The sequence below is a fragment of the Chrysemys picta genome, chromosome 18 (genome assembly GCF_011386835.1).
Source record: "Chrysemys picta bellii isolate R12L10 chromosome 18, ASM1138683v2, whole genome shotgun sequence".
In the NCBI taxonomy this organism is placed as follows: Eukaryota; Metazoa; Chordata; order Testudines; family Emydidae; genus Chrysemys; species Chrysemys picta.
Window position 1 is genome coordinate 18,175,071 of NC_088808.1, and position 23,896 is coordinate 18,198,966.

A 23,896-nucleotide genomic window follows, 5' to 3' on the forward strand; every position below is an offset into this window, starting at 1 on the left:
TCTAGGTGAACTAGGGCCTGATTTTTGGGAGGCCGATGTTCCTCAGCTTCCATAGGAGTCTAGGTCTTATGGTGTGACAAGAAATAGGCTTAACCTATGATCATTTTATGAAACTTTTAAATGATATACGGACACTGGTTGATTAGGGACATGCACATTCTTCTCCTTCCTGCTGTGGGCTCCCCCCACATTTTCTTACAAGTATCAAACTTATTTTTATTTACTTGATGTAAACACTTGCGTAAATTGCCACCAATGACTATGCCCCTGAGTGAATTTCATATTCATTTAATAGATGTAACCCAGATGCACATGGGGGAGGATTTCAGTATGAAGGAAATAGCTTATTTCTCAGGATTTTTTTCCAGATTGGCATTGAATTGCTCAGATCTATTTAAAACCAAATAGTCCTCATTTTCATTTAACACGCATTAAAGGTTAAAACAAAAAGCAAAAAAGCAAATCCACCCTTCAAAAAGAAAAAAAAACCCACCAAAAACAAGAAACAAAAAAACACCGTAAGCTCTAATTAGATGTATATTACATTTCCTCACAGTAACGTTTAAAAATATATTACTAAGGATCTGTTTGGGGGAGAAGTTTTTTTTTTTTTAAACAACGAAGGGCAGTGTTTAAAAAAATATAGGAACTGAAATGAACCTCAGTTTAATGGAAAAGGTAAATTGTTAATTTCAGTCAGATGCTGGATACCCTCATTCATCCATTCCTTGCAAATGCTTTAGGGCCCAATCCTGCAAGACCCTGAGCACCTCCTGCAGAAAGGCTGAATATCCCATTGATTTCAAAGTGACTAGAGGCTCTTCAGCAACCTATAGGAGGCATTCAGTGTCTTACAGAATCAGGGTCCATTCCTATAGCACAACAGGATAATGCTTCGGCAGATTCTGTGTACAGCTGCTGCTCCTGATTTTGTCATTAAGACACATACACCGAGCCGCTTCAGTTGCATTAGAGTCATGTATGAATACCTCACCATCTTTCCTGAAATGCTGACTGAGGTGACGATGATGTAGTTTGTAGACAGATGCAAGGGTAAGCCACCTCTTTCATCTCTGATAGTCTATCCTCTAAAAGTCTGTCAATAAAATGGGGTTACATGGGAATTAAGTGAATGACAATTGAGCCTGGATACAGTAACTTTTGCACCAAAGTGAACATTTTAGAGCAAAGACGCCCCAAAGTGCAAGCCGTGGTGTTCTAGCAACAGGGCCCATGGATTCCCTCACTTTCAAAAAGGAGGTGCGGCCCACCGGGACCACATGTCCCAGCATGCAATGTTTCCTCTCCAGCTCTTTGGAAGCTAAACTTGCTGGGAACATTGCATGCTGGGATTTGCAGTCCTCATAGGCTACACCTGTGTTATAAAATGAGGACAGCTGCAACCTGCACCACTTAATGAGGATAAGGTGCAGCCCGAAGGCTCTTGGCAGTCTGCTAATATGGGCTCAGCAGGGCAAATGTCAAGGCTTCCCATGTTAGAGGCAACGAGGTAGCCTCAGGGAATTGGGGGTGGGATAGGGAAAAGCATAACTTCTGTTAAACTCTGTATATTTTTTTTCTTTACAATAAAAAGTTTTTTAAAAAAATCAAGAATTCAATTTACTATACATTTCCGCCCCTCGGATTACAAAGTTTATATTATAGAACTGGGGTTTTCCTAAAATTGGATTAAAAAAACAGAGACACAGATCTGTGGAAAAATTACAAATAAGATAAAATAAAAATGTGCTGCATCTGGAAGTCATCTATACCTGTAAGTCTCCAAATTCTGTACAAAAAAAGCAAGAGAAAAGAAGGAACCAAAAAAAAAAAAAATGGAGTACACAAAACATGATAGAGCACCGACACAGGAAATAATGGACTGTAGCACCTGTAGGTAAAAAGTCCAATACATTTAAATAAGGTCTCAGATTTTTTTTTTTTAGACTGGTTCAAACCATTTAAAAAACCTCTGCATTTCTGCTGTTCTTCATAATGCAGTTTTCTTAATGTTTCAAATGACCAATGGTGTTAATAAATAAAGTATTTATATATACATGAAATTAGGGACAGTGACAATGGAGTATGTGTTGCAGCAGTGCAGGTTTAAACGTTAGGCTGGACTCTCATAGAAAACTGCTGAGCCTTACGAAAAAAAAGTTGTTTTTTTTTCTGGTTTTCTGACCCCCCCCCCTTCCCCCCCTCCCCACACACACTTTTTTTTTTTTTCCCCCTTGAGGTAAAAGTTTCAGTGTTTGGAAACCTGCACCCTGCGAGACACAGAAGTAGCGTTCCCTCCTAGGAGCTCCTTGCTAATACAAAGATAGGATAAAAAACATTCAACCTCCCTCCCCCATTCCATTGGTGACGTGACCTGGGCTGAGGCTGCAGCACCCACTTTATCTCCAACCTGTCTAAAGCCTCTGATTTGGGAAGGTACTTGGAGCACATATCTGATTTTGAGCATGTGGGTCGTCTCCTTGATGTCAGGGGGTCTGGCTCATTAGGGTGGTTGACAATTTTTTGAGGGGAAATTGGAAGTTTTCAGTGACACTAAGTGTCTGTTTTCCTCAAAAAATTGTTCATTTTTGTTGAAAGACTGAACATGTTTTATTTTTTCAACAAAAAGTCAAAAATTTTGATGGGGGGGGGGGAATTCTGACCAGCTCTATTGCTCACATGCTTAAAGTTAAGCACATGCTTAAGTACCTTCCTGAATAGGAGCCTACTCCTCTACCCCCCTCCCCCAAAAGGATACATTTTAACAATCCACAGTACATGAGTTTTTGTTTGTTTTATGTAAAAAGATGATAGCATCTGACATTTTCATCACACTGTAGACTTGGAGATTAAGAATACTAGTGCTAATAACAAATACACCAACTAGTTCAAAAGCTAACATCTTTCAGATACAGTACCATTTTACAGAGATTTCTTTTAAAAAAAATTTTTTCCTTGCGTCGTAGTGAGCCAGGTTGGGTGTATTAAAAGGGAACTTCGGAAAAAAAAAAAAAAGCAACTGTATACTACACCTTGCAGATTTTTCTATGGATCTCTTGTTAAGAGTTCAAAGTTCTTGTCACATCCAAGCAACCATCTTCAGTTAAAAAAATTTAGAGACTTTACGCAAAGTGAACTACTTATCATAAAGTCTAGTCACACGCACACCCAAAAAAGATCTTTGACCTATTAAAAGCAGAGGAAAAAAAACTGGAAGATATCTTTTATAACACTGAATTTAAAAAAAAAAAAAAAATAAGAGAGAGAGAAAAAACCTGACCACCGTGGAACAAGAGTAGTAGATTAACCATAGAAGGGAACACTGCAGAGTATTGGTGTGTATGTTGTCCATTTTTTTTTTTTTGTTAAGTGTCTAGTTTATTCCGAATCGCTGCTGTCCGAACTGGAGCCGCTCGAGCTGCTGCTTCCGGATTCTGAGGAGCTGCTGCTGCTGAGACGGGAAGGGCCTCCGGATGGAGCCGAGCCAGACTTTTCTAGAGGGAAGTAGGTTGTGCATCATTTATTTGAAAGATATCTGAACTCTCAACGATTTATTCATATAAACCCCTTCCTACACTCTCCCCACCCTTGGGTTGAACAGTCTGTGTGCTGGTATGGTACAATCCGATCGCTGGGGCAACATCCAAAACCTCTGGAAAATTGGAGAAGGCCTTAAAATGGAACTGCCCAGGTAGCAAGCTTTTTAAGTGACCAATGTTCAATGGAAAAAAAACCCAAACCAAACGACCCACGATAAATACAACTTGAATCTCAGGTTGGTTTTAACTGGATGGCACAAGTACCCGTACTCCACACGCAGCGTGCGGGGCCTGAGGCTGGCTAGCACAGCCTCCAGAGTGGGAGTTGCTGACAGAGAGAGGACTGGGGCAACTTCCACCGGCCGGACTCTTTACAAGATTCACACCAGTACAGCTAAGAGGAGAATTCAGCCCGTTGATTTTGCTGGGGTATTTCCCCCAAGCTCCGGGTTCTGCGCATTCTCGGAGAGCCAACCCAGGGAGATGAATAATGTTTGTTGGTAAAATTTTCCCTGTAGGAAAAAGGCAGGTTTATCAGATTATCAATACAAAGGTTCTACCCCAGCTGGGCAAGATCTAAGCTTGGAGGCTGTCAAGCCTGTTATTCAATCTACGGCCTTGTCTACATGAGAAAGTTGCAGCAGTTTAACTTAGGCTACCTCTACACTATGAGCGAGGGGTAGGATTCCTCTCCTCGGGTAGACACACTCGCTGTAGCTCTCATTGAGCTATGGTATAAATAGTAGCGGAGCCGGGGTAGCATGGGTCACGGCAGCGGAGGCCCAGTTTAGTGGTGCTGAGTATGTACCACTGGTTTAACACTGGCTTGTACGCAGCACTGCTAAACCAGGCTTCCGCTGCCATTATCTGAGCTACCGTGGCTATCCTGTTTATACCCACATTAGCTGGATGAGAGACAGAGCGAGTATGGGGGATAACAGCCCTAGCTCTTAATGCAGATGTAGCCTTAAATCGGTTTTTAAACCGATTTTGTTACAGGAGCGCAAACCCCTGCGTAAACACTCTTCTTTCAGTTTGGCCTTAACTACTACTTCTTTCATATGGCTTGGATAGGTAGCAATGGCTACAAATTTATATCTAGGTTTGACAGCCAGTACATTCCCGCAGCAGTGAGCTGGGGAATGTCCTTCAGGCCCCGTGCAACAGAACAAAGGGGACACTCAGATATGTGCCTCATGTTTGCATTGACAGAGTTGAGAAAGCAAGATGTCCGGGCAGCTCTTCTAATGGGTGAAGGCTGGATGTGCGATAGAGCCGGGAGCCAGTTGTCTGGAGTCGATTTGAGCATCCCTGACACTATGCGCGTGGCCTTACTGAGTTGTGCGTCAAGGAGTTTAGTGTGGCTGCTGTGAGACCGCACTGGCGCAGAGCATTCAGCCGCAGAATGTACCAAGGCAATTGTTGCTATTCATAATGTCCATGGACTGGAGCCCCATGATGTTCCAGCCGATTTCCTGATAAGCGCGACACGAGACCTGACCCTATTGCAGGTGTTGTCGAAAGGTCGAACTCTGGTCCAGCGTAACACCAAGATACTTTGGGTTAGCCTCCTGCCTGACTCTCTCGCCGCAGAACTGCGCATGGAGTTTGGTATTAGTCATTTGATGGTTCAGATGGAAAGCGGTCACCACTGGTTTTTTTTCGGGCTAGGCCTAAGTTTCCAGCATTGGAATTAATCAGCCATTGTGGTAGGATCTCAGGTTAGGGTGCAGCTGATGGTATGAAGGCTTGTGTGCAGAACAGGTAGAGCAAAGTCATCCACATACATGAATTTCCATCGCTGGGATATCCATAGTGCATAGATTAAAAAGTATCTGGGCCAGGACGGAGCCCTGAGGGATGCCCAAGTTAAGAGTTCTTGGTCTACTGATCTGGCTAATAAGGTAGTCATTGCTGCCAAGAGAGGGATCGTTCGCCGGCAGTGAATTATGCGGGAGATCGAGGAGGAGGCCCTGTTTCCAGACAGTGTCATATGCTGAGGACAAATCAGCCAGGGAGATGATCCCCGTCTTCAACTTGCGTTGGAGTCCTGCCCCAGTGCAGTCAGTGAGTGAAGCTACTTGTAAGCCTTAACTGATTCCTAATTGATGTAAGTTAAACCGGAATAAGCTTGGTTTAAACTGAAATAAGACTGTCCACACAACCTTTCGCTCTGCTTTAACTAAATCACTTTAAAATCATATCCTAAGTTAAACTGGTGCAACTTTCTCATGCGGACAAGCCCAAGTTAATAAAGACTAATAATCTGGCTGATAATGGGAATTGTGTGATATCTCCTGCATACTTGTTTTTTAAGTAGACGCATCAGTCTGAACCTTAGCTCCACATATTAATTGATTCACTCTCTACACATATATATGTCTCTATATAGTAACTGATTTGGCCCAGGGCCAGTACAGCAGTGAAACCTCACTACACGTAGCCAATGAAGTGGGGCCAGTTACCTTTTTTTGCAGGTTTCTTGTTGTTGTTTAGCTGCCCGCTGACATCCTGTAACCGTTTTTCTAACTCTTTCTTCTTTTCCTGAGCTAACTCTTCTTTAGATTTTGCTGCTTGCTTTTTCCCACTTGCAGCTGTGGAGGAGGAACGCACAATTTCTGAGACTGTATGGTTGGGGGGAAAAAAAAGTGGACATCACTATTTTACAGGGCACACACAACTAGGCAACTGCTCTGTAGTGACACTGTGAAGATCATGTGACCACATAGCAATTACACATCCCTACAGAGGACAACACACGAAGTCGCCTAGACTCTCAGATAACAATCACCCTTGACATGATTTTTTTTGTTTTAAGATCTCTTGGAAACTATTTTAGAAGATAGAAATATCCATGTAATAACCTTGTATTTACAGGTTACTTACCAGCCACTTATATGGTCAATAGTTACATTGTAATTAAAGAATTGTTACATGGGTTTTCTGCCCTGTAAAACAAAGTGTCCCATTAAAGGTTGTCAGAAGCAGGCATTTGCCATCAAGATCTAGATTTTTCATGCAAGAATTCAGCTGTTTTGTTGCTTAAAAAAAAGAGAACTGCAACTGATACAGGCAAAAATAGCAGATGGCAAGAATGTATTTGCATTAGCTAGGATTAAAATGTTAAGAAGTATCAACAATCCTCATGCTTCAGATCATAAATTAATGCTAGCTGAGGTGAGGAAGAAATATCCCCCCACAGTACAATATTGTATACTTTCGACTGTTGCACATCAGATGTTGGCCACTATCAGAAACAGGACAGATGGCCCACTGGCTTGATCCTGGGACCAAATACCTAAATTCCTCTGTATTATTTTAAAGTAATGATAAACCAAAACCTTCCCACCAAAAACTTACACGGAGTACCCTCTGAAAGCAAAACATTGCAATAAGCAGAATGTGGCAGAAATGTTTAGTTATATTCCATGGTGTTGACATTGTCACAGACAAAGCCCTGTTCATCAGTGCAGGGAATGCAAACTTCACACACCTGCACTAATGACACTCTGAGGTTTTCCATGTTAACACAGGCTTTGGTTGCAAAAATAAAATGCTCTGCATACATAATTATTCTGGAGAGTCTCTGAATTGTTCCAGCAGTAAAGGGATTCAGTCAAAATCAAGCTGATACAGTAGAACCTCAGAGTTACGAACACCTCGGGAATGGAGGTTTTTCATAACTCTGAACAAAACCTTATGGTTGTTCCTTTAAAATATTACAACTGAACAGTGACTTAATACAGTTTTGAAACTTAGTATGCAGAAAAAAATGCTGCTTTCCCTTTATTTTTTTTAGTAGTTTACGTTTAACACAGCACTGTACGGTATTTGCATTTTCCTTTTCGTCTCTGCTGCTGCCTGATGATGTACATCCGGTTCCAAATAAGGTGTGTGGTTGATTGGTCAGTTCATAACTCTGGTGTTTGTAACTCTGAAGTTCTACTGTACATTAAAAAAGCAAGAAAAAAAAACTATCGAGATGTCAGAAAAAAATAAATTTGCTTAGAGCTCTCTGGAAGTCATGTGGCAGCAAAATGGGCTACTCTGCAGGGATCATGGTTATCTGCTACATTTGAGTCTTTGCTCCCGGAGTGAGGGATTGGGGACAAAGCAGAGACCACCCATCAAGGAAGGACAGTCTTACAGTTAAGACACAACTCAGGATATCAGGGCTCAATTCCTGGCTCTGCCACAGACTGTGTGAGAGACTTTGGGCAAGTCACTTCATCTCTCTGTGTTGGTTCCCCACCCTTTGTCTTGTCTATTTAGATTATATGCTCTTCACATCAGGGAACATATCCTTCTAGGTGTATGCACATTACCTAGCACAAAGAGGCCTGGATTTTGTGCTTTCTAGACGCTATCAGAATACAAACAACAATAAGCCCCTCACAGATTCTGGAGGGAAGGAGCGCCGTCTCGGGGAGCTTGGAACCTTCAGCCTTCCATGGTATAGGATTTTGGGGAGGGCAGGAACAGATTAAAGAGGAGGGTCTTGGACATTTCCATTGGGGGAAAGAGGCCTTTTAAAAAAATCACCATCAGATTGCCAACAAGTAATCAATACTTGGAAAGAGAGTTTGATAAGAAGAGGGTCCTAATGAGCAACCCCTTGCCTCCCGTGCCGGGGGGCTGATGGGGAACTCGTGAGCCATGAGGTAACTTACAAAACGGTTTCCTTTGTTTTTTCTGTAAACAAGACTTGACGTATCTCTCCAGTTCTCGTAAAGTGGTGGGCTTCAAGGTTTCAAAATCTATTTCTATCTCGTCGGGGTTGGAGTCCCTGAGGGAAGGTTCCCGGGATTGGATGATGTGCACCACCCGGCCCAGCTTTTCCCCCGGCAGACGGTTGATGTCCAAGCTGAGCTGTCGCTTCTCGTCATAGGTCATGGGCAAGCCCTCCTCCTCCTCCTCAGAATCGTAGGGTGCAGACGCCTGCTTGCCTCCTTTTTTAGGCTGCCTGGAGGGTTTGAAAGCACAAACATGCTCGCTGGTGTATCGCGTTCATTTCTCCTCCCCTTGTACCAAATGTTTTATCACGAATGCTGACTGTTACAAATAGTAAACTGGCACGACCACCGATCCCTAATGTTGAGGGATGCTGTCTCGATTCAGGAGAGCACTTAAACCTGTGTTCAAGACCCAGCGATGTCAGTGGGACTGAAGTATGTACTTCCATGCTGTCTCGAACAGGAATGCTAGTCCTGAATAGGGGCTTAGCAGCCCACGTCTAGCACTGAGACAATTTAGGACACAATTCGGTCTGGCATGTCGGCAGTTGTTACTGACTGTGAGAGCACCACCGCAGGCAATAAGGGGTTAAAGAGCTCCTCTGGGCTCAGTAGGCCCCAATCTGCCGCACCCCAAGGCTTATCAATCCTGGAAAAGGGCAGGTCCTTAAAAAGGTTCAGGTTGGGCGGCATTCAAGAACAAACAGAGCTAGTGCGCACAGCCAGCTGTCCCCAGGGGCCGTCTGCTGGGGAACTTGTCAAGAGCAACAACTGACTGAGCTCCCTGAGGAAACAGAGGGACCAGCTTTTTCCTTACTTTCCTTCTCAGAGACCCAGGACTTAGCCCAGGTTGTTTGGACAAAAGGGGTAAGGAGCCCAGATCTTCCCCTCAGGACTACTGGCCTTTACCCTACATGAGACTGCAGGGACGCAACCCTTTTTGTGGGCCGTGGAGGTATTCTGGCTTTTTTCTTTTGGACTTCTTTAACACCTCCCTTCTTCCCGCCCCAGAAGAGGACAGACTCCCTCGGGCACAGCCAGAAAGTTGTACCCCAAGTCTGGAACCCAGACTACAGTCACACCGCCGTCCAGAGAAGGACATCCAAGACAAGAGAAGCACTTCACTCCAAGAGGGCGCCAGAGAGATACAACCCATCACAGCACCACAGAACTAGATGATGGATGTAACTCTTTGGAGTGGGCTTCGTTAGGCGAGGACTGGAAGAAACTCAGCACTCGTTTTTCGCTTGGACTTCACTGGGATCAGGTGGGGGCCCTTTTTGTGTTTTACAGTGTGTCTGCACTAGGGAGAGAAGCCATTTCAGAAAGAAGGGGCCAGATCCTGAACCCATGACAGAACTCCCACTGACTTCAACAGGAACAGGGACCTGGCCCAAAGTAACCAACCCCAACCCAGACCCTCTGCCCATCTGGAACAGAACTGGAGCTTTTTCAAAGTTCTGAAATACAGTATGGCGGGGGTCCCCAATGCGGTGCCCATGGATGGCAGACGAGCATCCGCCGAAATGCCGCCGACAAGCAGTGTCATCCGGAGGCGTCGCTGCCAAAAATCGGCAGCATTTCGGCGGCGACGCCTCTGGATGACGCTGCTTGTCGGTGGCATTTCGACGGCGACGCCTATTGACGTTGCCGCTTGTCGGCAGCATTTCGGCGGATGCTTGTCCGCCGCCATGGTCCTCCGTGGCTCGTCGTCTGGCACCTGCCAGACGAAAAAGGTTGGGGAACATTGCAGTACGGGGTTAACTTTTTAACTCCATCTCTCCTTTTCAGCATTTGCAGGCACTTCTGCTAGTCCAGGCCCCAGCTGGCACTGGAGCGGAAGTTCTCATTGGCTAAGCCAGAGGCAGAAAGCACGAGAAAAAGCCTGATCTGGAGATGCCTTCCTAGCTAACTCCGATGACCGGGGCATTAGAAATAGGATGGATCAATTTCCAGACCAAGACTCAAGAGATTCTAATCAGTGTCTGGATTTTTGGGGGGGGTGGGGGGGCATCTTCATTAATACTCAGTGCTGGCCTAACTCCGCTCTCCTTGAAGTCAGTGGGAGCTTCACCGCTGACTTCAAGAGATGCAGAGGTAGGCCAATGCCGAGTGCTTTTGAAATTCTCACCCAAGATGTTTATTCGATGTGACCCTCCGAACCTTGTGTGGTTCCCCATAGGCTAGTATGGATAACAGAAAGCTACAAAACTGGCAAGGGAAGGGAAAGACTAATGTATAGGAAGACTCCGGACAAGATGCCAAACACCCACCTGTTAGCTGTGGTCGTGCTGTTTGCTTTTTTTGCTGGTGCTTTCTTCTGCTGGGTCTGTTTTGCTGGTTGGGCCACCTTGGGTTTCTTCTCCTCCTCGGCTTTCACTTTGTGCTTCTCTTTTTCTTTCTCTTTCTCCTTGTCTTTCTTTTTCTTCTCTTTTTCCTTCTTCTCTTTTTTTTTCTTTGGTTTGTTCACGGGCGCTTGTGACAAAGCAGCTAGCTGCTCATGGACGGCCTTCAGCTGCGGGGAGAACAGAAAAGTCGAGCCCCATTATCAACACACTCAACTCTTCCAGGCACAGACAGCATCCACCCACCCACCCAGATGTGCTCACACCTCTCCCATTCACACCAGCAGCGTTTGAAGTTAATCATTGGGCTGAGTCTATTGATTACAGCCGGGAGACTTTGTTTGATTTTTAGTAACCTTTCTTTAAAGAGTTAAATACGGGTCCACAGAAGTGGACCCTCGGGAGAAAACTTAGTTCCCATTCTTTAGGCAAATGAAAAGTAGCCACCTCTTGGTGGAGAAACTCATGGAAAAGTAGGGAATTTAGTGGTTAGGACTGGGGCATCAGGGCAGTTGGGTTCTATTCTTGGCTCTGCCAATGACGTGCTGGGTAAGTCACTTGATTATTTAGGTATGTTCTGGTGGCACCTGGCAACCCCAACCAAGCCCCCTTGTGTTTGGCGCTGCACGTACACATAAGAGACAGTCCCTGCCCTGTAGAGCTTACAGTCTAAACAGCCAATAGGAGAGAGAAAAGAAGTATCTTTAACCCCATTTTACACAAAGGGAACTGAGACCCAGCGAAACTTGCCCAAGATCACAAAGGGAGCAGGTGGTACATTTGAGTATGCCTGAGTTTCCCTGCCTATAAAATGGGTGTGCTAATCTTTTCCAAGATTATCCCAGGGGTGTTGTGGGGAGAAGGGGCAGGTCTTAATTGCCAAGTCTCAGCCCAGAGGGGATTTTTACAACAAATCGATACCCGTAAGTCCCGCTCTACTATACATTTTGTAGACATTCACAGACACACCGCTCACTATGGAGAGGCTGCTCGGAGCTGGCCTGCCACTCACCTGCTCCTGGAGCTCGGCCAGCCTGGTCGCTCGCTCTTCTTCAGAGTCGGAGCTGTCGGAGTCAGACGAGCTCTCCTCGCTGCTGTGGCTGCTTTCCGTGCTTTTACTGACGACCGGCGCCGTCGGAGGAGGTGGGGGCGGGGGCTCCACGGGCTCGTCCGGCATCTTTGCAAATCTCATCTCGAAGACGTCCTGCAGAGGTTGTTGGGTTCAGGGCGACAAAGATGCCTCAGCCACAACGACCTCATTCTGCATCTTTTAAGATCATTATTAAGGCCATGCTAGGAACCCTGATCAATTGTGCAGTAGAGACAAGTAACTAGGAAGCATTCCTTACCCCGGAGAGTTTAGGGTCTAAAGTCATAAGAAAGGTGGATCCAAGCTCCTTGGAAGTCAATGGAAAGACTCTTAACAGGAGTTGGATCACACTTTAATCTCTCTTTGTAAAATCGTCTGAGACCTGCTTAGGGGGCAGATTATCAGGTATATCCCCACTGCGAGGTTCTTACACCTTCCTCTGAAGTATCTGGCACCGACTACTGACAGAGACCAGACACTGAGCTAGATGGACCATGGGTCTGGCAATTCCCTGTGCATTTGCTTTCTTCATAACTGCTTACTTGCTGCTCGGTTAGACTCCCGCTCTAGGATTTAGCTCTTCCATCCAGTTCAGAAAAAACCCTGCCAGTATTGACACTAACAGCACCTCTTGTTTGTGAGCGTGAGAACATCTGCTGCAATGTGGGGAGGGATAGCTCAGTGGTTTGAGCATTGGCCTGCTAAACCCAGGGTTGTGAGTTCAATCCTTGAGGGGGCCACTTAGGGATCTGCGGCAAAATCAGTACTTGGTCCTGCTAGTGAAGGCAGGGGGCTGGACTCGATGACCTTTCAAGGTCCCTTCCAGTTCTAGGAGACAGGATATCTCCATTATTAAATTAAATTAAACAGCCTTGGAGGTTGGCTTTAGGATGGTATGTTGCTAGCGTAGTTTTCAGATTGCACAATTTCTCCTGCCTCTTCAGAGGGGTGTATTATGTAAACCCAAGGTCACTCTCCTGTCACCTTGCGAAGCAATGATTAGGCCATACTTTGAGCAGTGTTCAGCTTTGAGTCACACCATGTGAAGAACAGGCTACCGCACAGGGCAGCTATGGCCCTTTCCAAATACCAGGGCAGTCAAGGACCCTCCTGGATTGACCCCAAGAGGAGCTGAGCACGCTCAGAACCTAGAAGGCTCCTCCTAAGAGGGAGCTAAAATGTACTCTCTGGAAGATGCATTTGTCAACATCTTTACCTGGAGTTTCCTGGCCATGGCTACAACTTCGTGGTCTGGGGGATTGTACTTGTAACAATTAGAGAACATTAACCGAATATCCGCTGCAAAACCTTGTGCGTCCTGGTATTCCCGGCTGTCCATTTTTTTCTGCAAACAAATAAGCCAAAGGGGGAGGGAGGGGAAAAGAGCCATAAGCAAAATGCATTCATAGCGACTGCACAGACGAAAGGTGCATCACAGAGAGAGCTCAGAGAAGTTAAAAAACTGTTAGCTTACAATAGTAGCAGGTCGGTCTAGCTTGCTTAATTCAAGCTGCTAAATGACATCTAGGCTTCAGATAATATTTTAAATAAATCGAATCCTTTGACTGTTGTATCACAGTGATTTTAACTCTAATATTCCAAGAAGTTCTGTTTAAACTGACACTCTATGAAAGATTGCAAGAGTTCATTTTCTACTAGACACGAGGGTTCCGGAAAAAAGACGTAACTTTGCCTCTGCCAAAAGAGGTACTAAGATTCCAGTGTGATGCCAAAGAGGGAGCACACTGAGGGGTCCCCCTTCTCAGGGTCTCTTCAGTCACAGTCCCTGTCCAATTCCACCGGGTTCTCAAACTTGAAAGGGCTAGATCCTCAGTGGGTGCGTATCACTGCCCCGCAGTTGCAGCTAACAGAGTGGTGGTGATGTAAACCAACTGAGATGCTGGCACACAGGTCTGCTCCTTAAAACTCTACTCAGTGTCCTTGATTCTAGATAATATGTAGCACAATGGCAAGGGTAAATGCTGCAAAACATTAATGGGATGAGCAAGGGTTTGCAGGATGGGACACTAAGAAAAGAACAGAGACAGGAACACTGGAAGCTAGGGTCAGAGGACAAAGTTACAGTTGTTTGGGTGCATTAAATGTGCATTTCCATACCGGAACAAGTTGGGATTTTTTCCTCCCCTCGAAGATTCATAGATTTTAAGGCCAGGAAAGACCATTAGGGTCATCTAACCTGACATCCTGCATAACACAAGCTGGAAAATTCCACTCAGTGATTCCTGAATCGAGTCCAACTGAAGGCCATCCCATCCTGACTTAATGACTCCCAGGCTGGGTCTACGCTACCCGCCTGAATCGGCGGGTAGAAATCGACCTCTCGGGGATCGACGCTCTTACTCCACTAGCGGAGGTGGGAGTAAGCGCCATCGACGGGAAGCCGCAGAGGTCGATTTTGCCGCCGTCCTCACAGCGGGGTAAGTCGGCTGCGATACGTCGAATTCAGCTACGCTATTCACGTAGCTGAATTTGCGTATCTTAAATCGACTCCCCCCTGTAGTGTAGATGTAGCCCCAGTGATGGAGGATCATCGCAGCCCTTGGGAAGCTGTCCCAGTCGCTAATCCTCGCTGCATTAGCTAATTGTTACAAGGTTAAAAAAAATTGCACCCTATTTCCAGTTAGAATTTTTCCAGTCTCAACTTCCATCTGTTCCTTTTCAGTTTAACCTTAACTCTGAACTCCCTGGGTTTGTAATGCCGGTTTAGAGAAAAACTGCAGCAGTCTTGGGAGCAATGTTTTACTCTTCAGTTCGAGACGTACTCAGCCTCAAGTCCAGTTTCATTGTAGTGCCGTGGGATATTTTACTGCATGACTTCACTCTGATCGACTTACAACGAGATTTGTAGGTGCACAGCAATTTCTTTTACAGAATGTGTAAAATCTAACAGCGTAGGCTTGATTTATATCTACCGTACAGAAATGCTGCATTTGCTGAATGGTTAAAAGCCTCCATTCTACAGCTCTCTGCACCTGTATCTCTCTTTGAAACGAGGAGGGTTTTGCATGCAGAGGGACTGCAGGCTTGGTATGGTAAAATTCACCCCTGTGCAGCGGGCCAGTGGAAAGCGTATGTACCACTTAAGTCATAAAGGCCCCAATATTTGGTCCTAATGCATACAGAATTCCCATTCACTTCACTGGGAGATACACATGTGTAAGGGCAATGGAATGAGCCTTGTAATTCACTCAAACGGGCTCTTGTGCTGGTAATCTACACAGATGTGAATTTCATCCTTACGAACTAATTTTGGTAGGACATCTGCATTCCGAGCAGCGACCTTACTACACCAGCATTTCACACTGCGACGAGAAAGCTTGCCAGACATGGCTGTGTGACAAGATCCCGTTTGGGGGGATTTAATAAGCCAGAGAACGCCTCTGAGCCGCAGGACTGGGCAGGGGGAGGGGAGAGACAGATTTGTGCTCCTACAGATCAAGAACAGTTTGGCCTTGTATGAAAAACATTCTGGGCCACTTCCAAAGCAAAACAATACATTAAAACTAAAGCGCCCTGTTCCTTTAAAATATGCCTTCCTGCTTGAAAGGCCTTTTTGAGGATCTTGTGTTGGTTTGGCATGTTCACTGGCTGATTATTGCACATATCAGTGCGTGAGGCTTCGGTTTCGTCCAAAAACAAAGGTTTTCTAACTCCAGGGCCTTTTGATCACTGGATTATTATTTTTTAATTTTTGTTTGAAAGAAAATTCACTCAGGAAAGACCGAGAATATGGACTTCAGATGGCTGCGTGAAATGCCTTTGGGTTCTTGACTTGCCGAGCTGCTTAGGCGCTAACAGACGAGGTAAGTTTGCCATTGCAAGTCAGAATGAGAGAGTCTGGTGAGAGAGGGGACGGAAAGACTTAGGTACGGCTCTGCTGCAATCAGGTGTGAATGCAGCACCTGTCGCTATACCTGAGCTAGCTTTAACTCACCTAGTTTGTGTGCCATGGCAGCAGGATTTCAGCGCAGGTTAGCTGCCCAGGTAATTGCCCAGGTATGTTTAAGTCTCTGCTTCTGCAGCTACCCTGCTATCGGTATATTGACGCTAGCTTGGACATGGCTATGCATGCTGCTATCGCACCTCCGACTGCAGTGTAGACACCCAACTTTCACGGACTCCCCTCAGAAAGCCCAGCCTTAGGGCTTATGGAGGCTTTTAAATTAGTCATTTCCTGACAGGAGACCCTGGTGCCCCAACTGTGTGGCTCAGGGACAACGGAGCAGACCCTCGGCAGGCGTAAAGCAGGGTTGCTCTGTTGCCTTCCATAGCGCTGTGAAGATTTACATCAGCTGGGATTCAGTCCAGCACTCTTCATAACCCGCTCGCAAGTTACATGAACTCGTAGGTTAGTTCTTTTAAACCTAGAGGCAATTATCCCCGGAACAGCTGCAATTAAAGAAAGCTTTAAAACTCCCTGGGAAAAAAAAAGTCCCCCTGCTTTAAAACCCTGAACTGGGCTGCTCCGAAACCACAGCAGTTTGCTACAAGAAAGTTCACGGACTTGCACCTTTAACTCCCTGGAGGCCAATGGTTTATTCTGGAAGCAACACTAAACAAATCCTCTTACACGCAAACTGCTGAGTATGGTTACTTGTGTCCTCCGAAGTAAATAAAGGGCCAACACATCCATATTTCTGTCTCCGCAGTGACAAAGAGAGACCTAATGGCCAGGGCACAGGGCTGGGAGTCAGGGGCTCTGGGTTCCGTTCCCAGGTCTCGCACTGGGTGATCTTGGGCATAACGTTTCAGCTGCCTGTGCCTCAGTCTCCCCATCTGGAAAACAGGGAGGATGCCTCAGCGCTGGGAAGAGGGTGGACTAATGTTTGTCCTTGGATACAGCTATGGGAAGTGCAAAGGATTAGTCCTGAGTCCAGGCTCCATGGCAATTATTTTTAACCGATTTGAGTGTAATTACCAAATAACCTGCAGCAGCCACAGAGTTGTTACAATCTAATCCATCCTCTTTCGCTGATCTAGTGTACTCCAGAACCCCCTCAACGTGTATCATTCCTGCTCGCCACTCCACCGAACAGTTCCACTCTCTGATAACCATGGAGGAATTACACGCTCTACAGCACCAGTTTTGCTCTGTGATGCTCTTGGAATTTACATGGGTACATGCTCATTAACAGTAGAAACTTCTGCAAATCCCTTATGCCAGGAATCAGACAGGAGAGCCCTACAGTTTCCTCAGCTCTTCCCATTCTGTCTTGATCCACTCTACCCTGCAGCGCCCCCTTCAGACACATTCCCACTCTGCACTAAAGATCCTGTCTCAGTCCGCCGGCCTGTCAGAATCAGCTCAGTTGTATTCCCTCATCATCTCGCCTTTCCTGGAGGCAGTCCTGGCAACCAACCCAGCCCACTTCACTGGTACAAGCACAGTCAGAAAGTACCCTCCAAACCATCTGAGATATACCTACTGCTTCACAATTCACTGCAGGGCCTTAGACAAATACCTACCGAGACATGAAATATTAACTCTGTAAAAATCAACCCTCACACATCCAGGGAGCAGGAGGGACAGGCACGCACAAGCCCATGTATTCTCGTTGCTAAAGAGGTTAATTTCTGCATAATACATTCAGCATCAGCTCAAGGCTGCACTCCACATACCAGCATGCTAATCATCACTACAGAACTGAACCCGGGACTTTCAGACCCATAAACACTGGCACTTGCGCTAGAGGAGATCTAACGTTTTGTTCATTTTACAATGTACAGGGCCTGTCTCAATTAAATCACACTATGGTCATTTATGAAAAAGTACCAACAAGCCAAGGGTGACAGCAAAACAGTAAAACAGTTCAGAAGAAAATAATCCCAGACAGCACTTCAAAGAGAATTTATTAAGAAAAATTCTACCCCGTGAAAGGCAGTTCCAGAGTCTTTATCTATAAAAGACTCTACAGGGTTCACCATTAATTTGTCTCCAACCTTCCCGATGGTACTAATAAAGTAGAGGAGAACGTCACTCAGTTGCATAGACAGTGCAGTCAGAGGTCCACATGTTTTATACCTTGCAATCAAGAATTTGAGATCCATAAAAGCATGCACCGAAAGCCAACGGAGAGGACCCTGAGTGTGGATTTAGTGCCGGCCAAAGAAACCCCAGTGTTCTCAAATAGGTCTGTTTTTCTTTAAAACATGGATAATACACAGAACTCATCTAAAGCATCTTGCTTCCATGGATTGTTGGGCAAAACCCTGGCCCCACTGAAGTCAATGGGGCATGCCGTTGACTTCATTAGGATCAGGATTTCATTCCTTAGATCTATACTTTAGGGGGGAAAATCCCACTTGCCTTACTCACTTGGGACGTGATCTTGCAAGGTGCAACGCCTCTCTGGAAAGGTCCTCTGCACCTTTGGCTTCCAATGACATCAAGAAAGTTAAATGCACTTGGCACCTTCAAGGATTGGGCCCATAAATAGTCCACTGAAGTCAATGCACTACTCGAGTGAGATAGCCAAGAAGGATCCGGCCATCGGTAATTTACTGACTGTTCTTAGCACAAGACAGCAGAGGTGCTGGAACAATTTGTATAGTGGGGGGGCTGAGAGCCACTGAATCAAACTGTAAAACCTGTCTATGATGGAAACCACTTCAAGCCCGGGGGTGCGGCAGCACCCGTAGGTCCAGCACCTATCCAAGACAGCTAGAGAAGATTTTATTCATAGCTCCAAAAAATCAGATTACCAAAATGGGAGTCTGTACTGGAGTAAGGTAGGGACTGGGCCAGGGACAGTCAGCTTTGGAACAAATATCCTTCCAAACCCCATTAAAGAAACCAGAGATCTTTACAGAGATTCAGGGCTGGATTTGAAATTGTGTGCCTGCAGTAACTGGGCGTAAATAACTGCAAGGGCATGAACCCACCCAATTGCATCCACAGGTATCTCATTGGAGAATTACAGACTTTGTTAGGGGTCCTCTTAAAAATTAGGGCCTCGGTCTAGATTTCTTAATTCCAGATGATTAACTCAAACACCTCAACACCGTCAGCAAAATGGCATATGAAGGGAAAAGGGAGCCATGTGAAAGTAATAATAATAAAACCCTACAATCTAATAGCCATATCCTGCAAACACTTATACGCCGCAGCAAATTTACTCACATGAGCAGCAGTGGGGCTGGAACAATTTGTACAGTGGGGGTCCTGAGAACCATCGAACCAAACTGTAAACCCTGTATATAATGGACACCGCTTCAAGCCAGGGAGGGCAGCACCTCTAGTTCCCGCAGTCCCAGTGGCCTTAATGGGATGCCTCTTGTCAATAAAATTACTCGTGCAAAAGAATGAACAGGATCGTGTTTTAAGCCAGGTATGTCCCTTAGGACCTCCAGGGTATCCTGTCTGTCCGTTTTACAGCCCACATCCTGCAAACACTTAAGCATGTAACTTTACCCATGATTAGCTCCAATGAAGTTGATGGGATTGCTCATCTGCATAAGCGCTTGCAGGATTGGGGCCTTAGAATGTAAATTCGCCAAGGCCGAGACAAACAGATTGTTTGGTTTATAAACATTTCAGGTGTCTCTTCTTCCTATATGTATTCCAGTTCCATTGCAGAGCAAGGATAGAGGCAGGAATGTCCATCTAACAGAATCACATAGATGTAGAGCTGGGAGACGCCTAAAGAAGTCATCTAGTCCAGCCCCTGGCACTAAGGCAGGCCCAAGTAAACTAAACCATCCCTGACAGATGTTGGTCTAACCTGTCCTTAAAAACCTCCAATGACGGGGATTCCACAACCTCCCTTGGTAACCTGTCCTAATACTTAACTATCCTTATTGTTAGAAAGCTTTTCCTAATATCGAACCTAAATCTCCCTTGCTGCAAACTAAGCCAATTAGTTCTTGTCCGACCTTCAGTGGACATGGAGAGCAATTGATCACCGTCCTTATTGTGTAAACAATAAGAATCAAAGTCAATCTATGCTAGATTAAAACTTCCGTGGCTGAGAGTGCTACTAAGGCAGACAGCCAAGCTGCTCGAGGCAAGAGGAAGGCGCTGCTCCAAAATGATCTAAGGGGAAACACTAGTAAGCTTGAAAGAGAAAGTCCCATCCACTGTCTGATCCTGCTCCCTCTGAAATCAATGAGAGTTCTGCTGCTGGCTTTGATGGCAGCAGGATTGGACTCCTGGTCAGCACTGCAGCTGCTGACATCTGGCAGTGAGTGGGGAAAATGGACACGTGAAGCTGAGCATAGATTTTCTGGCAGTGGGTACGGTTCTGTGATCTCATCCATGCGGATGGAGCCTCATGGGCCTCCATGGGAATCCACAAAGCAAATCTGAAGGGCAGGAGATAGAGCATGGCAACCCAAACAGGACACTGCCCACCCCATGCATCCCAGAGGAGCCTCCACGGCTGGTCACCCAAAGATAGCAAAGGTGGCAGCTGCATCCTACGGCCGAAATGCCAGGGGGACCTCAGCCCTCCAGTGGGGACATGGAGGACGCCTTTCTCTCTCCGCCACCTCCTGCCCCCGAGAGAAAAGGAAAACGAGTCAAGAAAACACTCGCGCCCTCCCCTCGATCAGCACTGCAGAAGATCCAGGCAGAAAAGTCTTTCAGTCTCCCAGAGCCCCGGAATTGATCCCCTCTGGTCTCCTCCTCCTACAAACCGTATTCCATGCGGCCCTTCCTGCTGCCTGCCTACTCCATGCTGGTCTGCCTCCCAAGAAACGACACGTGCACCAAGAGCCATTGGAGCCATTCTCCCACGCTCTCAACCTGGACCCAGCCAGCGCACCAGGGCTCTGCCACCAGTTCCCCCGTCTCTCGCCTACACCAGAATCCCTTCTCTGCTGTACGACCAGCACTCGCGCAAACTCAACTCACCCAGGCGTCTTTCCTTTTCTCCTCCCAGGAAGTCGCTGGAGGCCTTTAGCTCGGCTTGGCTCAGTGGCAAATCTAAAACGAAATCCTGAGCGCTGGGATGGCTCGGGTTTACAGAGTGAGGGCAAATGCAAGAATAAGGATGGTCTTTGAGTCATCACTCCACAAGTGGCTGCTTGCAGCATCTCAGCCAGCAGAGAGCCGGCCCTGGGTGGGGTAAACATTCCCGATAACGATACTTAGCACATACGTAGGGCCTTACAAACATCAGTCCTCGCAACAGCCCCGTGAGGTAGGGAAATATTCTTATCCCCATTTTACAGATGGAGAAAATGAGGCACAGATAGGTGAAATGACTTGCCCAAGGCTTAGAACTCATGAATTATTGGCTCCTCGCCTCAGGCTTCATGCAGTAGCTCATGCTGACAAAATCCCCTCCCTTAAAAAATATACTGCAGTAGTAGTCCCAAACTCCGCAGTTCCAAGTATCACTTGGAAGATCTTTTGGACCATTATTATAGTGCATATAAGTAGTGAATGGGATTTTCCAAAGCAACCTAAGTGTCTTAGGAGAACTCAGAAAAAGGACGGTGACTGAGGAACACTGGGCCTCTTAAGTCACTTAGGCATCTTTGGAAATCCCACTCATTGGCTGTAAGGGGAGTAGGTTTAAGCCCTTAACATAAAAAGTAAAAGCTAGCAGGAGCATCTTCATCTCTTGCCTGTGGGCGGAAAAGTCTCATTTCAACTAACAGAGATTCCTATGGCCAATTGACCAGCAGAACGCAGAGGGGGTGGGGACAGGAGAGGGCAACATGGAGCCCTGCGGATGGAGGGAAACCTCCCCGCCCCAAAAGAAAAGCACCCTGAAGTTCAAACCAAGGTAAGCTAAGTTGAAATACCTGCTTCTCTACGAGGCAGCCGTGAACCACTGCTAGCTAGCAACGCTGCTATATTTGTAACATCTACCACCGCGGAGTGAACAGGTGATAATCAGGTCCCACCTGGCGTCACACAAAGACCATCCAGAGCCCACGCCACACAAACAACTGATGGGAAGGCAGTGACTGCTGTACAGGGGGTTCTATGGATCGAACCCTACGAAATACCGCACATCCTGTGTTCAGAGCACAACGCTGTCAAGGGGGCGTGCGTTTAGATAGCCGGACTATCTGCTCAGGGAGCTGTTGGCACTGCACAGTGTGGAATACAGGGTACAGGGAAACATTCCAGGACATGGAAAAAGGGAAACAAAATAGAAAAAAAAAAAAAAAAGATCTGAATGGTCCACAAATCTTCTATTTTCAATTTTCTACCCCACCCACCAAGAACCGACCCACTGCAAGAGCGGTAGCCCCTCTTCTATTCGCAACCAGAGAGCTAAGACACCCTGCAAAAGAGGTGGTAAACGTGGACGTACTTTCACAGTACTGAGATCCATGGGGTGTTTGATAATATCATGATAGTCATGTAATTCCAAGGCCTCTGCATCGACAGGCTTGTAAAAGGGCCACGCGTAGGCTGCGTGTTTCTTAGAGAGCATCTCCTTCAGGATGCTGTCACAGTACTTGAGGTGCTCAGAGAGTTTGCCCTTTTTCCCCGCGTGCTGGGGGACCTCCCCGTCTTCGAGGTCTTTCTTTGGTGGCTTGATTGGCCGGCCGCCACTCTCTCGGCGAGCGACGACTTTCGCCTGCTTGGGGTCCGACAGCGGGGTGGGCGACTCGCTCCGACTGGCAGTGATGGCCGAGGTGGTGGGCGTGGTCGTGTCTGCTTTTCGCTTCACTCCCTTTTTCTGAAACAAAGAACGGGTGGTTGGGAATACAGGTCCTGCCTGCAGACCGGGCTGGCAAGGGCCACTTCGGGGCCTGGTCCTGCTCAGCCAGCACAACCGATTCTTGCCACATAGCCTGATTCTCTTCTTACTTACACCGGGTTTACATGGCTGTAGCTCCATTGACTACAACGGGAGTTGTCCCTGAGTATTACTGATGTGAGCAGAGAATCGGGCCCTTGGGGAGCAACAAGTCCAGGGGGCTAGTCACTAGGAGAGAACCTGCCCAGTTAAAGAGCTGCAGGATCGAGCCCTCCATTGTGAACTGACAAATGTTACTCAGCTCGCTGAGCCATTACTCACCTGAGAAGTCCCACTGTAGTCAATGGAACAACTCAGGCAGGTAACTGCTTAGAAATGGGATTAAGAGCTTCACAGTCTGGCCCCCAGGAAATAAAATATATCCAGTGCATATACATCCCGGCATTGTGATTCTCCCTACCAAACCCCTCCCAACTTCTCCAGGGAAGGTCTTTTGCCTCTGAAAAACTTGCTTTCCATAGAAAGCTGGGGGGAAATTGTGATTTCAAACAGAGAGAATTTTGCAGTGTTTACTTGCAAAACTTAGTTTGTATAGCCTCTTTAATATGCAGGTGAAATGTACCTACAATATATGGGTGACTAGGAAATGAGTTATTTGTGCACAGAGTGCATCCGGAATGAAAGACACTTCTGTGCAGTGTGGATTTAGCTGGCAGGAGATTTGGGTTATAAACTTGCAAATTCAAGGGTTCATTCTGTGGGAAATAAAAAAGAAAATCCCAAACAATAAGCTCCATGATTATTAACAGACGCAACCTCATCTCACCTTGTGGCATGAATCTGTACATTTATGCTACAGGTAGTTCTGAAGTGCTAATGCCCCCTTTGACAGGACATGTGAAGAGGATTTCAATTACGGTCATGCCATTTACGGTATTAGGACTTATTTATGATTGTACGAAGTCTAGCACAATAGGATCCGGATCTCGATTATGACCTCTGGGTGCTACCATGACATCAATAGTAGTATCTAGCTCTTATATAGCAGTTTTTATCTGTAGATCTCAAAGTGCTTTTACACGAAGGAGATCAATATCATTCTCCCCAGTCTATAGATGGGGAAACTGAGGCACAGAAAGGGGATGTGATTTGGCCAAGGTCCCCCACAGCAAGCCAGTGGCAAAACTGGGACTAGAACCCATATCCCCTGTGTTCCAGTCCAGGGTTTGCTATCCTCTACAGAACACTGTTAACACCCCTGTTTTAATGTTAAATTTCAAGCAGAAAATTGTGTCACTAGATTAACGCTTTCATCCAATTTTTTTCTTTAAAAAAAAAAAAATGGTATTCAGCCAACAGCTGTTTGGAGCAGTAATTTAATTTACTGGGAAATTAAATTAGCAAATTAAATAGTAAATACAGGCGTACAATTGGTAGCAGAATACAGTCAGTAAGGAAGACAGAACTTGCTGATCCTACTGATATTTCTCGGGTTCTCAAAGCACAA

General features: G+C 46.1%; 2 protein-coding genes across 3 annotated transcripts in view; one reads left to right on the top strand and one right to left on the bottom strand.

Annotated features, from left to right (window-relative positions):
• LOC135976492 (spidroin-1-like) overlaps positions 1 to 23,896 on the top strand; it is a 925,731-nt gene that overhangs the window by 801,373 nt on the left and 100,462 nt on the right. The window lies entirely within an intron of this gene.
• The window catches only part of BRD3 (bromodomain containing 3), a 53,291-nt gene continuing 29,921 nt past the window's right edge, over positions 527 to 23,896 (bottom strand). The window contains exons 6-12 of one of the 2 annotated variants that reach the window (XM_065572508.1): positions 21,997 to 22,368; positions 12,924 to 13,052; positions 11,630 to 11,821; positions 10,546 to 10,787; positions 8,210 to 8,502; positions 6,005 to 6,133; positions 527 to 3,494 (exon numbers count right to left, since the gene is read on the bottom strand). In XM_065572508.1, coding sequence (XP_065428580.1) covers positions 3,379 to 3,494; positions 6,005 to 6,133; positions 8,210 to 8,502; positions 10,546 to 10,787; positions 11,630 to 11,821; positions 12,924 to 13,052; positions 21,997 to 22,368 — 1,473 coding nt within the window. In that variant the 3' untranslated portion in view covers positions 527 to 3,378. Of the gene's footprint in view, positions 3,495 to 6,004; positions 6,164 to 8,209; positions 8,503 to 10,545; positions 10,788 to 11,629; positions 11,822 to 12,923; positions 13,053 to 21,996; positions 22,369 to 23,896 lie in introns of both variants that reach the window. The other variant, XM_065572506.1, reaches the window with a different exon arrangement.